Source organism: Pelecanus crispus, chromosome 16 (genome assembly GCF_030463565.1).
Source record: "Pelecanus crispus isolate bPelCri1 chromosome 16, bPelCri1.pri, whole genome shotgun sequence".
Lineage (NCBI taxonomy): Eukaryota > Metazoa > Chordata > Aves > Pelecaniformes > Pelecanidae > Pelecanus > Pelecanus crispus.
In genome coordinates, this window is record NC_134658.1 from 6,092,820 (window position 1) to 6,110,320 (window position 17,501).

At 42.7% G+C, this 17,501-nt stretch overlaps 2 protein-coding genes across 3 annotated transcripts; one reads left to right on the forward strand and one right to left on the reverse strand.

Moving 5' to 3' along the window:
- The first annotated feature begins 526 nt into the window (after nucleotides 1–526).
- LOC104037597 (RH-like protein) lies at nucleotides 527–12,297 on the forward strand. Its single transcript, XM_009491605.2, has 10 exons — nucleotides 527–1,267; nucleotides 2,514–2,700; nucleotides 2,930–3,080; nucleotides 3,761–3,902; nucleotides 6,830–6,990; nucleotides 7,303–7,440; nucleotides 7,683–7,813; nucleotides 8,725–8,804; nucleotides 10,512–10,585; nucleotides 11,220–12,297. The coding sequence occupies exons 1-10, from the start codon at nucleotides 1,138–1,140 to the stop codon at nucleotides 11,244–11,246; spliced, it is 1,221 nt and encodes a 406-aa protein (XP_009489880.1). The 5' UTR covers nucleotides 527–1,137; the 3' UTR covers nucleotides 11,247–12,297.
- A 787-nt stretch (nucleotides 12,298–13,084) lies between these two features.
- On the reverse strand, nucleotides 13,085–17,200 carry TMEM50A (transmembrane protein 50A). Of its 2 annotated transcripts, XM_075721929.1 has the most exons (7): nucleotides 17,160–17,200; nucleotides 16,654–16,766; nucleotides 16,101–16,213; nucleotides 15,641–15,708; nucleotides 15,341–15,433; nucleotides 13,955–14,015; nucleotides 13,085–13,675 (listed from the first exon to the last, which is right to left on the reverse strand). In XM_075721929.1, exons 2-7 carry the CDS (start codon nucleotides 16,744–16,746, stop codon nucleotides 13,630–13,632), a joined length of 474 nt encoding a protein of 157 aa, XP_075578044.1. In that variant the 5' UTR covers nucleotides 16,747–16,766; nucleotides 17,160–17,200; the 3' UTR covers nucleotides 13,085–13,629. The 2 variants fall into 2 exon arrangements, with proteins under 2 accessions (XP_075578044.1, XP_075578045.1); XM_075721930.1 differs by lacking the exons at nucleotides 13,085–13,675; nucleotides 13,955–14,015 and adding an exon at nucleotides 14,546–14,583.
- Nucleotides 17,201–17,501: the final 301 nt, after the last annotated feature.

A 17,501-nucleotide genomic window follows, 5' to 3' on the forward strand; every position in this document is an offset into this window, starting at 1 on the left:
GATAGTAATGTTCATATTATGGATTCATAAATTGTCCTCAACAACCAAATAATCTTACCTATCAAATTATGATGTTTGTGCGTGGGGATATACTGACCGTAGATAGCTTCCACCATATAGCCCTGCCTGTGTGCCCAAAATGCTCACTCTAGTGGCTCCTGGTTTAAAAAAAACGGCAACCACAACAAATAAAAAAAGCCCGTGCCTTACCAAAAGGCTCAGAACCCCTAAGGCAACAGGTACCTTGTAGCCACAAGGTGGTAATGGAAGTTGATACACTTCTGTGTGAAGGCTAGGTCCAGATTAAAGAATCGGGAGGATGCAGGTCTGTGGTTTGGCTCTCAATTAAAAGCCTGCAGCACTCTGAATGGTGCTGTCTGCCTGCAATTTCCCGGCCTGGGGATTACCAAGGTCTTCCAGAGTGTTCACTGTAGCTGTTTCCGTAGCCGTACTAAACAATAGACCAATCTTACAAGTAGCATAGGAAATGCTACATCTCCTTTACGTGTGTTAGGTTAATGGTTGGACTAGATGATCTTAAAGGTCTTTTCCAACCTAAATGATTCTGTGATTCTATGTCCAGAGATTCTTGATTCTCTAGCGTTGGGTTGATTCATGATGTAAGAGAAGGTTTGTCGTGGGACACGGGTGTAGAGCTATAGCCTGACCAAGCTGAGAATCACACTGATGATCTCAACAGGACCTTCCCCGACCTTTATATGAAGGGACTTGGGTCTAGGATGGATACGAGCAATGTCAATAACGGTTTTGCATAAGCTTCAACATCCTACCCTTCTGAGTCCATGTCTTTCTTTACTTGCCATTTAGCTGATAGGTCAGGCCCCACAGCAGCTGAAGTAGTGTATGGATGGTATCCTGGAGCATTAAAGTATTGACAGCTTGATATGTTTGTGTTCATGAATACTTTTTGACCTCAGTCCACGTCAGTTGTGGTAAGTTTGGGCTCCTGACATGCCGCAGATAAGGAACTGTTCCTTGCTGACGCCTCTTGGGCTTTTTATCTCTGGGTTTTTATTCCTGCCCCCCCACACCTCCTGCTCATTGGTTTGAGGTTACTGGAACATTTTTATAGAAAAAAATATTAATGTGTTTGTGCTTAATGTAGTCTAGTGCACAATGCCTTCTAATTACCGCAACTTCCGAAACAGTGTGCCATGGCTAATCCTTGTCCTGGAAGCTGTTTTTATCGTCCTCTTTTACTTTTTGTTCCCAGGTGATGTGGCCGTATCAAGCGTCTCCTACTCAGGTAAGATTGGCAGCCTTACTGTGAAAGGAAGGGTTAGTTCCTGCTTTTATTTTGCAGTGCAATAGAGATGGGATTCAGCAGGTTTGTGTGTTTGTTAGTGAGAAGTAGAATGTTTTTCCTGCCCTTTAAGTCCCCTACCTTGCCATGTATGGTGTGTATTTATTTGTATCAAAGCAATGACAGTGAACGAAGAGGTTAAGTGATACTAAATTGCATTGCTGGTCTGTTTTCTGCCCTGTTTGTGGTAATCTTGACTCCTGTTAACGTAACAAGACAGAGCAGTGCCTGCCCTCCGAAGTTTAAGTGCCTAACTCCTGTGAGGTCTTGGCACGCAAAGGCGTTGTTGTGCTACAAAGTAAGAATTCAGGGTGGCAGTATTTTCCATTTGAATGCTTGATGTAAAGAAATGAAGCTAATACAGTGGAATTAAGGGTTTACATATATTTTTGAGATGTATTTTGTGCATTGATCAAAGGAATGTATTAGAAGATTTTGCTACAGCCATAGTGTGTAACGTATTTACAGTGTCGTGAGCTGATTAATCCTCGTGACATTCTTGTGTTACCCTCCCTGTTTTATAGCTTGAAAAATGAGACCTACTTACTAGCAGTTTGATATTTTGCTGTAGGTACAGGCTGGCACAACCATATGAGAATATGACCATTAGCCTGTCCTGGGGGACGCTTCCAGGCCTACAGATCCAAGAGCTATTATATCTTGGACAGCCTCTACCTTTTATGCAATGGTGCTGGTTTCCATATTAAACTCTTTCTGCTGCTTTTTCTGTTCCTTCTACCCAGATGAGGACATTGTACAGGTTTCTCTTTGTAACTCATTTCTTCCCTAATGCCCTTAAGGAATGAATCAGCACTAATTCACACTAACTCTCCCTGAAAAGTCCAACTTAAGGTCTTTCAATTCACTTCAGGAAAAATGAATGTCCACATTTCATTGCTAAACATACTTCATTTCTGTTGTGCCTTTTGACCCCTCAATCCCCATCCTATGGCATCCATTCTGATCACTTTGTAAAATTAAATTCAGGGTAAAGGGTATTTTTTTTCTGATTACTTATGGATTAGAAAGCAAGCTGTGGAATTCTTTACAAGTACTAAGTAATAATGACACCTGAATTTTTATCTGAAGGCTTCTTAGTTAATTGTGATTTTTTTAAATTTATTTTTTAACCAGATATCCAGTCTGCATTAATAAATTCACTGCTGTCTTGGTCTTTTCTGTCATGCAGCTTTTAAAGATGTCAACCGCATGCTGATTTTTGGATTTGGCTTTTTCCTGACGTTTCTGAAAAGATATGGGTTTAGCAGCACTGGATTAAACCTCCTGATCAGTCTACTTGGTGTCCAATGCTCCGCGCTGATAGAAGGTTTATTAGCTTTCCTTCAGCAAAGGGAAAACGAAGGTCATCTGGAAAGGTAATTAGTTTGTGTTAGAATTGGAATAATCTAGAACTGCTGATTGCTCTTTGAGGAGGATAATGCTTTGTTATATGGATTTATTTGCGAATTAGCACAGTTATATTTTCAGACATTTTAGAAGTGTTTGGGTTTTTAAGTACATTTTACCATCTGTTATTCTTTCTTTATTGGCCCTGGCATGGTCCTGATACAGAACGGTTTTTTTCTTTCCTTTCTTTTGTTGCAGAATAGCAAAGGCAGCTGTGAGTACAACTGCTGTGGTCATCTCCACTGGAGCTGTTCTTGGGAAGGCTAATCCTGTGCAATTAATTCTGATGGCAGTTGTGGAGATAATAGTTTTCGATCTGAGCAGATGGATCACCAAAACATTCCTGCAGGTACTGTAGTGCAATTTCCAGGCACAAGGGGGAAAATTTCACTGGGACTTTGGAGTATTGCCTTTTGGTGGTTTGTTAGTGCGCTGCTGACAGGAACATCAGTGTGTTTTATCTCAGTTAGATTGTGGCTATGTTTTCATTAAGAGATGAAGTCTGACTTTGGGACTATACTTAAAGACATGGAACTCCAAACCCTGCATACTCTATATCTGTATAATTGGCTATATCTATATTCTTGGCCTTAAAGGGGGAGCTGATCTGATGGATTGGGATGTAGCGCTCTTGGCCTTGCCTATGCCCTGACCATCCCCAACACGTGAATGAAAGCCTTGACCTAAAGGCACTAATTGCCTTTAACCTTTACCCCCTCCCTGTGTCAGCCCAGTCTGGAAGATCTCCAGTGTGAATGGTATACCAGCCCAGTCTGGACAGCAGAGTCAGACCTGCATTTAACATACGATGTAAACATACCCCAAACTCTCTGTGTATGAATTGTGTGTTTATGAGCTGTATTTGAACTCAGATAAGTTAATCTCGCATAAATAACCCATGCATAAACTGAGGGACTGTGAAAATAAATTGCTTATAGGCAGGTTAAATGAGCAACTATATCAGGAACTGCATCAAAGGCTTCCTGTGGCCTGAAATAAACCACAAATTTGATTATTCTATTGATACAGATTCCAGACAATATCAGCATGATGCATGTTCACCTGTTTGGAGCCTACTTTGGTCTGGCAGTCTCCTCACGTTTCTCTGAGCCGTCACCAAAGTCTGAGAAGAATGCAAGTACCCCGAAGTCAGATTTATTGTCCATGTTGGGTAAGGCATTTGCTTTAGCGTCTCAGTTGGAAGAAGGGGTTGCAGTGAGAACATAAGGAATGTTTTTGGGGGCTGGCCACAGCACACTGAAGCTTTTGCATCCAAAGTGCAGGTCTGAATGCAGCCAAGCATAGAAAACTGCTGCTTGCTGTGGTTCGTGGTTTCTGACGAGTTGGTGAGTCTCAGCATGTTTCTTACCAGGCATATAAGCCACGCCTGCAACAGCTGTGGCTTAGTTTGCTTTTGTCAGTCGCAGCATAAAGGCTATGCCAGGTTAACCGTTCCCTCTCCCAGCTAAGTTGTCCCCTTGGGCTTGTATAGGCGTATTGGTAAGGGACCTATGCGCCAAAGTTGAGGTCATTACTTGTATTTCAGTAGTGCTTACAGTTCCCAGCCGGGGCCAAGGCTCAGTTTTGTTTTACAAGGTGCTGTACGGAGATATGGAAATGCAGTCCCTGCCTAGTAATGTAAATGAAACGATAAAAGCCTGATGAAGGGTGGGGAATATGATATAGACAGGCACACGAGAGAGGATCTGAGTGATGATAGGCTGGATGTATGGGAGTTCCGTTCTTTTTCTTAAAGAAGCAACTTAGTTTCTTTATTATCGTGACTTCTGCTATGTAACTGCCACCAGCTGAACAAAGATATTTCTGTGAAGGCCCACAGAGTCTAATTCTTGGTCAATATTAGCCCAGTTTAGGGAAAGAAAAATTTAAATGCTGCTCTTTGGAGTCCCTGGAGTTCTTGCTTTGCTGGAGAATTTGAGGAGATCAGTATTTCAATCTAACTCATCAGGACACTGTTACACCTTCATTATATTTTCAGTGCAGCTTGCTTCAACCAAGTGCTTGCTGTCTGAAGTAATTATATTGCCATGTCTTGAATAATTCCCGAGGTAATGTGGGTAGAAAGGAGAAACTGGTCAGGCAAATTCCTCAAAGTTCCTTTGTATCCTGCTTCTGAGGGCTGTGACTCTCTGAAAATATTGCGCTTGAGTTTGGGATAAAATTACAAATGCTTTTTACTTAGCACATTAGTTGCTGTAGTGAATATGCTATAGGGAGCCTCACAAATGTCTTTTAAGAGTGAACTCAGAGCACTGACTGAAAACAACCTGCATCCAGTGTCTGGCAGGGAGGTTTGCAATGCCAAGATTAGGGCTGTAGGATTACCTATAAATTGAGAGTACTGCTAAAAAAAAAAAAAAAACCAAACCAAGAAATGTGTCCAGACTGTCTGGATAGACTGTAAGCACTGAACTGGTGAAGAATCCAGATTCTCAAGGGATATCCTTGGTAGAAATAGCACTCCACTTGCAGAAAACATTAGCTAGGAACATGACCTGGCCAGGTAATATCACTTTGCTGGGAAGCCTGTCAGTTTTTCAGATCAAATCAACGTTTATGGGCCAAATATCCTGTCTGAGAGGTGTGGTTATCACCTCCTTGGTGCACTGAAAGGGTGAAAATTAGCAATGGAAATAGGATTTCAAGGAGCCAGGGTAAGCTTGTACAAAAGCAGTAGCTGCCAGGGTTGCTAGAAGCTGGGTTTAACCATTGTGCTTTATAGTGACAATGCTTGTGTCACTTCTTAATTAACTTGAACAAGAACACTTCAGATTTTACTGTCAGGTGAATTGCACAAGCGTCTGGTACCTCTGTGGCATGGAGAACAGAACATTAGCTATGCAAGTTGACGGAACAGCAAAAAGTAATGACCGGACAAGGCAAAATAAACCGTTCTGTTTAAAAACGAATCTGTGCACTTAGAGCTATGAGCGAATCGGGGAGCAAAAGCACGGCTTGCAATGTATGGTCCAGCTTGACTTGGTGTGAGGCCACCTACTTCCCTCTGCTGGCTGGAATTTGATCTATGCATGTGTATCCATATGCACATAGGAAAAGATGCATCCTGCCAAGCAGGGAACTTGTTTTATAGAGGCTGAGATTCCTAAATGCTGACGGTTAGGGCCCAGGCCATAGAAGCAGAAGAACCTGTTTTCATTCCTATTGTTAGCGAAGCCTATGCAGTCATGACAGTGTAATGCTGTCCAGTGATCTTATAGGAGGAAAGCGAATTGTTCTTTCGGACCCACATACTAGGGAGTAGCTATTTCGTAGGTAACTCTTTCACAAATAACAAGAAAGTTAAGCCGTGTATAGCTGAGTTGGTGAAGCATGATCACCTCAGCTCAAGCTCTTGGTCTTTAGCCCTCCTCTGGAGTAATCCTAGTAGAGGTAGAGAGGATTCTGTTCTTCTGATCCAGTTTATCCTCTTTTTCTCTTCAAACCCTGCCAGGAGGCAAGACAACCAGTACCAGTCATACTGGCAGCCAAGGTATGCACTTTGGGTGCACTTGCAAAGTGCACTTTGGGTTTCTTTATAGTGATTTGTACCACATGAGCTGTTTTCTCTTCTTCCTCGGCTTGCTTTCATTCTCTCTTGCAGCTGGTTTTGAACAGTTATTCCACAGTTCCATGAAAAGGAGCAGAAATTTTGGCCAAGGAGCAAGCCCCTGGTGCCTGTGCAGAACAGGCAGGTGCTGATTATTTGGAAATCAACAGTGGAATTGTTCCCACTTGTATCTGAACCTGCATTTAAGGGGATGAATAGATAGTACAAAGCTGATGTTAAAGCTGTTCTTGAAAGGAGCATCCTACCTTCAACTCTGCGAAGGACCAGCCAGATGCCAGTAGAGCTGTGCTTTGGCTGTGTGCCTGACGTTACAGTGGTATGTTTCTGGGAAGGTGTTGGTATAGCAGGTAACTCTCAGGACTGTCTGCACTGTGAAGTGTTATCCTTTGTTTACAGTGCAGGAATTATAGTGGATGCCAAATGTGGGCTGGAGCTCTCCAGAGACAGCCAGTGATGGATTCACTGTGTTTTAGAGCAGGTAATGATAGTTGCTTGTCTTTGTCTCCAAGGTACTCTCTTTCTCTGGGTATTCTGGCCAAGCTTCAATTCTGTACAAGCTGGGAATGACAAGAACAAAGCAATCTGCAACACCTACTTTGCCCTTGCAGTGAGTGCTGTAATGGCCTTCACATTGTCTGTTCTGACCACAAAGGATGGAAAATTCAGAATGGTAAGACACGAGGGAAAATCACTGCGTGGAGAAGATCTTTTTCTGTTACTCTCAGTAATACACTGAAAGTATAATGGCTATTAAGTAAAAACAAGGCCAGGTTTTCAGCCTGACAGTCATCATTAGCCTCCCAAGCAGAACGCTGGAGCTGTAACTTAGAAATTATGTTCTCAGATTGTCATTTACAGTATACAGAGGCCCAAATTCACCCTAAAGAGATCGCACCTGCATGAGAATAGCAATCTATGATATTGGGCTGCTACAAGTGATGACTGAATTCTCACTCTATGTTTTTGTTGTTTTATTTTACAGACTGATATCCACAGTGCGGTGCTAGCTGGTGGGGTCACTGTTGGTCATGCAGCATGCAGTATCAACTATCCTTGGATTGCAATGATTTTGGGTCTGCTTGCCAGTGTGATAGCCATATTAGGATCTTACTGTTCACAGGTAATACTCAAAACCTGAAATTCTTTTTTGTGTAAGCTGTATAAAATTATTTTCCAATGTAGGATACCTCAAGGGAAACCTCTCTTCCAAAGAGATTAAAGCTAGGAAACCTGAAGTCTTTTGAGCAAAGCGCAGGATTGCAACTTGCAAGACCAAAGTTCATTTTTTAGGTCTGCGATAAGACTGTATGTTGTTATCAACTTGTGTTTTGGTGTATCACTTAAACCTTTTCTTCTTCCCAGAGATGCTTGAATCCTGCTCTCAAGATTCATGACACCTCTGGAATTCATTTCACTTTTGGCTTGCCTGGTGTGCTTGGAGCTCTTGCCCACATTGTTCTCTTAATAATAAAAAACTGGACTGACTTCCCAAGGTACATAAATTCTTACTATTAAGTAATAAGCTTAGCTAATCATTATTGTAGTATGCCTTGAGAAGAGTTCTTATACATACAGGAAGCCTGAACAGCATCACAGATAAATAGTTTTATACCAGATAACCTAAGATAATCTCTGAAGTCCAAAAAAGTAGGTAAAAAAAGACTTTCAGAGTTGAGCAGACTTTGGATCAAAACTTAATATTAGCTTTTGATCCTGCTTTCTGTCTCTGTTTTTATTTGATATTAAACACAGCAGACATAGGAGATGAAGGCTGGGGATGTGCATCCTTCCAACACTCATTTTGGCTTTTGTGGTGTGTTTTGGGAGCTTTGTATGCTAATACGGGGGGGGGGGCAGAAACAGCATTTCTCTTCGAATGAGGGTTTAACTCCGAGTCAGGGACAAGAATGCCAGTTTGGACTAAAGCCAGTCTGGAGACTGAACTGGAAAATATACTTGGGGAGACACCCTGCAAAAGCTGGAGGGCTCAGTTAAGGATATTCTCCATAGGTTGTTTTGATCTGGCACTGGCATCTCATTTTTTGCAAATCAAGCTCATGTTGTGTCATACAAGAAGTTCTCTGATTTTCTCAACTTAGGCAGGAATGAGTCACAGTGCAGCATAAGGGCCTTACATGTCTCGTCATATTCTTACTGAAACAAACAAATTTAATGAAGTTTTAGTACCACAGTGATGGTTTCTCAGGGCAAAATGTGTACTTTGCAGTCTGTATTAGGCTTCTGATAGGATCTCTTGACATGTCTGATGCAGCAGCAGACTCAAGAGTTACAGAATTTTCATGAGAGGTTTTGATGTAGAATGCTGTGTAGATACAGATTCATTCACAGTCTTAATGCTAAATTGAGTAACTGTAAAAGGTGAAACACTTGTTTTGCTTTTCAGAGTGGGTTATTTGGTCCTGGTTCACTTGGGTGCCTTCTGCCTGACCATCAGTGTTGCCTTGGTAATAGGTTTTATTACAGGTCAGTATTGAAAACTACGTTTCAGTAATCTCTTCCTCTTTTGTATGTCATCTTGTTGCACTTGCTATCATGCCAGTGCAACCCTTTGCAGAAAGAGGCCAGTTTAACTGGGGCTCTGAAGTGTGTTTCTGTGAATAAATTATTTGTAGAAGAAGCCATGGGAAACATGAATGCCAGGGAGTCTTCAAAGCCAGTCTTTTGAAGAAGTGACCTATTCAACATAAATAACCTAGTAGCACCATTCTTTCATTGGTGAAGTTTATTTTAACAGATGCTTAACAGCTGCCTTCGAATTTCAGACAGGAGATGTGCGAGGATGAAAATAGTTTTACATTTGGGTATTGTCTTAGTGACGGAAAAATGCTATCTAGAGCTTCTCACTTTTTAGGCCAGTTGGTATAAATCTGCGAAGTTTCACTAACGTCAGTAGCTCGCTTGCATCAGCCAAGCGCTAGGCCTTTGATCACTAGTGGTTTGGGATCATCAGGACTCACGTGCTTCTCTTGTGACATTCTGTCTGGTTTATGGCAGCTGCAGTTTTTCTATAGCTGTTAATTCTGTCTTGAATAAAAGAGAAATGGCAGATGAAAACTGCTGTGAAATAGACTCCAGAATGATTTTTTTTTTTTTTTTGGTGCTATAATTGATCTGAAACCTTTGCATTACCTGAAGTGTAATTAAAAAGCTGAGCTAATCAAGCAGATTTTTAAAAAACATTCTAAAATAATCAAGCATTCAGTGTTTAACCAATTGTTTTAAAATCTAGATGTTTCCATCTGAAATCCCAAGCTACCAGTGCTGTTAAGCCTCATTGCTTTAAATGCACAGGCATTTTTCATGCAAGAAGTTGATAATTTTTGATGTATTTTTAGAGTCTGGCAGGCTGTTTAATGGAGTTTTACCTAGATGTCATGGTTTAGCCCCAGCCAGCAACTAAGCACCACGCAGCCGCTCGCTCACTCCCCCTACCCCGATGGGATGGGGGAGAGAATCGGAGGAGTAAGAGTGAGAAACACTCCTGGGGTGAGATAAGAACAGTTTAGTAATTGAAATAAAGTAAAATAGTAATGCTAATAGTAACAGTATAATAATGATAATAATAATGATACATGAAGCAAGTGATGCCCAATGCAATTGCTCACCACCCGCCGACCGATACCCAGACAGTTCCTGAGCAGCGATCGCTGCTCCCTGGCCACCCCCCCCCCCCCACAGTTTCTGTACTGCCCATGACGTCATATGGTATAGAATAGTCCTTTGGGCAGTTGGGATCAACTATTCTGGCTGTGCCCCCTCCCAGTTTCTTGTGCGCCTGGCAGAGCATGGGAAGCTGAAAAAGTCCTTGACTAGCATAAGCAGTACTCAGCAACAACTAAAAACATCAGCGTGTTATCAACATTCTTCTCCTACTAAATCCAAAACACAGCACTATGCTGCTGCTAGGAAGAAAATTAACTCTATCCCAGCCGAAACCAGGACACTAGAGTAATTAGTTTTTAATAACACAAGCCTTGATCCTGGCAAGCTTCTCTCTTTGTATATAAGGTCAGCTGGAGTCAAGGGGCTCTGCTGAAGCATTTGGTTCTGAATGTGTATTTCAATCTATGTTACATTTGGATGCGGGTTACTAAGAAACCTCCAGTTACACAAAATATTCCCCTTTCCCTGGTGTATATATTTATATTGGATATATGTTTTTACAAATAGGTTTAATCTTAAACCTCAAACTGTTTAAGACCGTCCCTGGATCAAAGTACTTTGACGACCAGTTCTATTGGGAGGTAAGTTTCAATGTAAAATTAACTGTGTGGGAGCATATATAGCACCTTGTTGACCTTGATGAACAACTCTAGGTATTTGAATTTAAAAAAAAAACAAAAAGGGGGATAATTCTATTTCATAGTACGTTTTGGATGCCCTGTTTGAAATGGATCAACTGTTCCCCCAGTTGATCCGGAGCCTGAACATTACAAATGTTTGGAGTCTTCAGCTAGGATTGCCAGAGCCGTTGGTGGGCACAGGGCTAAATCTGAAATCATCTTGTTTGTTGTAACATGTAACCTTCGGGGCTCAGACATCCGCTGGGACTGACAGCCCCGCCCTCCGTGCTTCATACACAGCTCCTGAGGAGACTTGAGCAGCATCCAAGAGGGATTTTTAGAAAATTCCAGTGAGTGGAATGGAAGGTGCTTTTTTATGCAAACAGGCCAAGCCGCCTGGCCTTCACGGCTGCAGAGTGGCTATTCAGTCCGACGCACAAACACAGCACCTTTAGGTGCTGAATGTGACGCTGTATCTGAATTACAGAAAAAAGAAATGGATGAAAATAAGCTTCTAATAAGGTTTTCCATTGCCTTTTTCATATGATGATTTGATGCATAAAATGTTCTGATGCCAGAATGTTTGTCTTCACAGTTTCCCCATTTGGCTGTTGGATTTTGAATGGAGGAACCCAGATGACAGATTTGACCAAGATAAGCTTTTCCTACTTGTCGCTAGAGAAAATTAATAGCTACAACGGGTTGAAAGAGCACTGAAGTGTCAATTCTCAGGCTCAAAAAAGCCATCCCAATGGACACACAAAAAATTAGTAACGAACTGTTCCAGTTATGCTTGAAAGATACAGGGTGTAAATTTACAGATGCAAACTTATAACATATTTCGCTTTTCTGCTTTTTTGGTCTTACCTTAAGTATTTGTTTGTAGGATATGTACAAAAAAGTTGGCTGCATTTGTTGCTGTAATGGCTTATCAGTCAAAATGCTTGGAAACTTTATTTTTAGCTCCCAAGTTTAAGAGCCAAAATATGTATTTTAAAGTATAGTTTTTCAAGGAGTACATACTCATTCTTACCTAGGGAAGCACTGAAGTACTCGTTTTTAAGCTAAATTAATTCTGTTGAAGGCCTTGTTAAGCAAGGATTTGATGAGTGAGCTGGATCAGGGCCAGAACTCTGTGTCTTGCCAGACTGGGTGCTCCGAGTTATCTGACTGCTTAAAGAAAAATCTATAATTACTTGGCTCAGGCTCTAGCTATTTCAAAGTTCAAATGGCATGAAGTTCAAGTGTTCTGCTTGTGGACGGTGCCCCTGAGATCAATGGTATTTACTCAGGATTCGGCAGCAAACCTCGGAACAGCCTGGCTGTGCGGTGACAGTCTGCACCGCCGCGGGCTCAGCTGCCCAGCAGGCTCTGGCTGCCCCACGGCTGGGGAATCGTCCTTGGTACGGCTTGGTACCAGCGCTGCGGCCCGATTTCTGAAGTGCCTTTTAGGAATTCATTCATTCCTCAACCTATGTCGAGCTGTTTTACTCCGAAACAAGCCGGGGGCTCTGGTGCACGAGCTAGGGCACGATCGGGCAGAGGATTCTGTGCAAATGAACCCTTGATTTTAAATGGATTGTGATCCTCGGTGTTTCTTCTTTGTTTCAAAATAGTTGGCATAGAAAATCCTCTTTCCAAAATGCTTACCTAATAAAAAAGTCAAAATTTGATTGTTTTTATTTATTCAGCACACTGGCTTAAAAATGAAGTAATGAGGAAAAATGTAGCGCTGAAGACAAAGCACGAGTTCTTCGATGCTCGCTACAGTAATGCGTGCTGGCCTCAGTTCATTCGTTAGGGATTAAGCAAGTCGATCACTGCAGTTAAGTGTGAGACAGGTTTCAAGTAATGAAAAATTACTCGCGGAGGAAGGGCCAGTTTTTCTTATTTCCAGGTCACAAAAGAGCCGGCGATCTGCTGAGTTCATCAGCTTCTGCCAGTGGACGGCGACGCTCAGCCTGGATACGCGCTTACACCTTTGTGTTATCTCACAGTTAAGGCACTATTACGTGGGTCATACATCCAGGCTTAGCTCGTGCACTTCACTTCCTCAACTTGCCAGTGACCAACTTCTGCAACATAAATGGCTCCTGCTGTTTCCTAGCAGGAGTGCTTTTAAGAAATAGTATTTTATTCCCTCCCTTTCCCCCACTTTTATGATTGATTTCCTGAGCACCCAGCCTAGGTGAATGCAGAGGAAGGGGCAGACAGAGGAAGAGCTGTCTCACCCCTCAAGTGAGTATGCTACAGGATCAAAATTCTCCCCAGCAGCGACTGTCCCTGTCTGAAGAGTAGTCTTCTGAAGACAGAACTCTGATCTGAAGAGTACTTTTCCTTTGTTTTACAGCAGTTAGCAAATAGTTTACAGCAAGCTTTGTGGATGAGCTACTTCCATCTAGAGCCACTACGTAATTCGTACTTGTGCCTCTACAATGGCATCCGCAGCAACGGTAAGTTGTTACTCACCAGAGACTTCCTTGTTATCATCATAGGATAAATTAAGTATTCAGGGAGGGGGAAAAAATATCCCAAAGCAGCATAGCTCTATATTATGCAAGAAAAGCCACACACCAGTAAGTTTTGAAATTGAAGAAATGGTTATATTGTCTAGATATAGGAAATATTTAATAAATATATGTTAAAAAGTTGTTTTAAAGCATTTTTAGCAAGTCTTGGGTTGTAAATAACACCATAGAAACAGCTGGTTAAATACATCTGTTTTCCACTATACTATTTACTTGTAGCAAACATATCATAAAAGTGACTTCCATCATTACTTGTAGCGATTTTACATTTGTCAAAAACATTGCAACATTTAAATCAACATACAAGAGTAAAAAAAATTAAACAGAGTAGAACCAGAATTTTTAGTCCTGTGATTTAAGTTTTCCTTGTTTTATTTTTAGACACAATTGAAGGTCACCCTTTACAAAATGGTTTTACAAAATTTGCGGAGTGTGCAGTTAAAAAAAAGCATGGCCAACGTACTTCCACACGTGTGTTCATTGCCACAAATCTTCCGTGCGACCAAATTTGAAGACCAGTCCTCTGTTTAAAACAGAATAAAGGGAGATGAGTACAGAACGGAGCAAATCAAATACCTGGTATTTTAAATACATGATTTCAGGGACCAAGTTGTAGTATTTGTAAACCCAATTCCTGGTCCTGCAACGAAACCTAGATCCCAGAGATCTACTGCCTTTACCAGCAGCTTATTCACCCGTGTCTCGTTACAAAACAGGGCTTAAGAAAAAACACATTACAGCAAGTTTCAGTTTCAATCATTATAAACAAATTAGATAAATGAAGAAAGGAAGGTAGTCTTACCCAAAAAAGATGAACGCATTCTGGAAAAACACAGCTATTCCGGGGTATACTATTGGTTTTTCTAACGAAAGAAGAGAAAAAAAAAAAAAAACCTGCATAAATTTTTTGGAAGTCATTTTCAAGAATATCCCATCTCTGATATTTCAGAAACACTACGTTGCGCTGTGATAGCAAAGATAACCAGCTCCATTTAAATATGAACATTTGGAGTCTGTGCGCTGTGAAGCCGCGGTAAGGAGCTGAGTCAGATGGAGGGGTCCGTTACAACGTAGGATTCCCGACTGGCTACAGGGGTGAAGCGACAACAAAGCCTCAGCGCTGTTGCTACTACCGAACGCGTCCGCCTAAGCCAGATCCTTCCTGCGTGGGATTTAGGCAGCTCGTAGGCCCCATTCGTTCTCTAACAAGACGGTCCCCTCCGATCTGTTGCTCAGTTGTGTGACACGGAAGACAAGCGCAAGCCTCACCCCACTGGAAAGTTAATTCAATGGCTTTTGTCCTCCCAGAATCATTTAGCTTGCCAAATAAAAGAAGCCTCTCTTGTTCTCTAACCAAAAATGTGCTTCTCAAATGCAGTGCTCGTGAAGACTGTAATTATCACATGGGACTGCACATCCTGTTTGGAACACCTGTGTGTGTAAGTATGTATACATATATATTCAAATATAACGACAATATACAAAATGGGGGTGCACGTTAGTAGCGCTACTGTGCAACTAATGCACCCAGGTTTCCCTGAAAATCCCCTGTGAATTGAGTAAGGTCAAAGCTGACGAGAATGTAAATTAAATAAAACCACCACTGTGCCCTGACTAGTCTGAAATTCGCTTCAGCTCCAGGTACAAGTAGTATCTTTACATTTCCTTAAGTGACCTAACTTCCTTTTGAAAAACAAAGACTACTACACCGCAGTTTTCATGTCTTTCTCAAGACTTGCCTTCACAAAAAGTTACTGTGGTACCTGTTAAGGTATGAATTTAAATAAGCAATTTGAATTTTTTTTTTCTCCCTTTTCCTAATTTAGTATAGAGGCTTTGGGAGCAATTTGCACAAAATCATTTTTATTATAATTTTTATTCTGGGAATAATGTTCACCCTAGGAATTATTCCCATATAACTGCAGCAGTTTAATTATATCAGTACAGTTCCCAGTTGACCAAGACCTGTGTTTCTAGTGAGGCCAGTTGGAAGTTTGTGACTTAGAAGCAGATAAAATTCATCCCAATAATAGTAGATAGTATGGAATAGTGGTGTGTAGGGAACCAAAATATTAAAACTGGGCCTGCCTAGAACCTGTCTAAAGGTAAATTCTAAAATTCAATAGTCATTTAAAATACTTTAAACTTTGAACAATGAATCTGGTCACATTCCATGCCGTTATCTTACCTTTAACAACGTAGCCTCCAAAAAGGATCCACATGGAAGCAATCAGAGATCCAAAAGCCATCATAAAACCGATGAACAGCCAGATCCGAGCACCTTGAAAAAGACGTAGGGCTGTTTGGTGCCTGTGTCCGAGGACAGACACTTGTGCCTTTCAGTGTCCTTTTGTTTCAGAGCACCCGCTGTCACACACCAGAGCCACGCACAGATACACAACGTGCACGCTGGTGCAGCTCCTATGACCCTTCCAAGACTTAAAGGCTTCATGGCTCTATTGCTATACGACAGCCTATGGCACCGTACCTGTTTGTCCCAGACAGCCTTCACTGTAACTGTCGCCCCGCACTTGTCCGTTAGACACCGCATTGATCCTGTACGAGCAGAACAGGATAAAACTGGGTAACTATAGGTAAAGCAAGAAGTAAACGTTTACAAAACAGTAGGAGAAACTTCTCAGAAACCTATATAAAAAAAAGATGATGATGTGTTTTTTGTGTTTTTTTTTAAAAAGGGACAAGACTAAACCTTAAAAAGCATTTCTCCAAAGACTAACAAGACTTGGACCTGTACTACACACTTAATTTTTTTCAAGTAGTTCCTTACTGTAAATACCAACAAGTATAAGAGAGATATTCGAGATACTCAAGATAGTAATTTGATGTGTTATTCTTAGTTACCTCTCTATTTAAAGACTATACATTCTTTTACAAATTGCACAAAATAAGTTCTAGGAGCGTGTAGCTCTGATCAAGAAATTACTTACATTAGGAACGCAATAGTGGCTATAACCCCACAAGCATGGTATGAATGGTTGAAATCTTCCACTTTAGGGTATTTTACAGCTGCATCTATGATGATCCACCAACCTGTAAAAAACTGTTGCAAAAGAAAAAAAAGCACAATAGCTTAAAATATGGACACAAGCCTTTTAACATAATATATAAGGTATATAACAGCAACATATAAGATTACTCTAGGAAAACTAACGTTACTAGATAAAATCATTCTTACAGTCTCTAACCCAGAGTCAACTGATAGCATAACTTGTTTTGCCATCAACTTAGGAACAAGGTTAAATGCAAAGCCAGAGATGTGCCTGCTCCCGATAGTTACTACGTGGGTAGAAGCTGTGAAACTTAAGTAACACGTGGATGCAAGCACCCAGAACAGATTTTATCATTAATTCTGCTGCTGCATCCGAGGACAATGTACCCCTGTTCTTCCTTTTGCTTCCAAACGGATAATAATTTTTAGCTCATCGACAGCTGGCTACCATCTAAAAAGCCCGAAAGCAGCGTAAGAGAAGCTGTACGTACCAGCACCCCCGCCGCAACAGAAGCGATCGTGTTTCGTTTCTCGCCCCAGTCAACGCACTCCGAGCACCTCAAGCTCTCAAGAAAGCCTGACATTTTTTCAGCGCTCTGAAGAACTGGAGAAGAAAAAAAAAAGGACATTTCTTTGAAAGAGGAAACCCATCACGCGTCAAGGGCTGGCACGCAGCAACGCGCATCGTGCGAGGCGGGTTAAAAGCGCTACACGCTACCTGCAAATCCCGCAGCCAGGGCCCCTTCCCGAGAGCCGCCCGAGCAGAGCGGCTGACAGAGCCCGGCCACCAACGCCCACCCGCGAAACCGCCGGAGAGGCGACGGCCCCAGAGCTGAGGCGAAGACACGGCGGGGTCAGCGCACCCAGCCCTCGGCGGGGGCCCCGCCGCCCTCCCGAGGCCGGGGACGTCCAGCGGGGGCTGCGGCCACCCGGGACGGGGAGACAGGCACCGGCCGAGCCTCCCAGCCGGCCCGGGGAGCGCCGCCGCCGCGCTTACCTGAGGGCGGGGAAGGACCGTGGGCCGCCGGCTCCCGCAGCAGCCCGCACCGCCGCCGAGCCGCGCGCACTGCGCATGCGCGGCGCTCAGCTGATGCGCTCCGGCGGCGGCAGAGGGCGGGGCGGTAGCGCGCAGGCGCACTGGGGCGGGCGGGGAGGGACCGCCCCCCCGGGTCCTAAACAGCCCCTTCTGCGCGTGCGCCGCGGTGCCAGGGCAGGGGAGGGGGCGAGGGCGGCCAGGGCGCACGCGTGGGGACAGCCGCGCCCCTTCCCCCCGCATTCTGCGCATGCGCCGTGCCTCCCCGTTACGTAAGGGGCGGGGGGGTTCTGGAAGGTTCTCGGC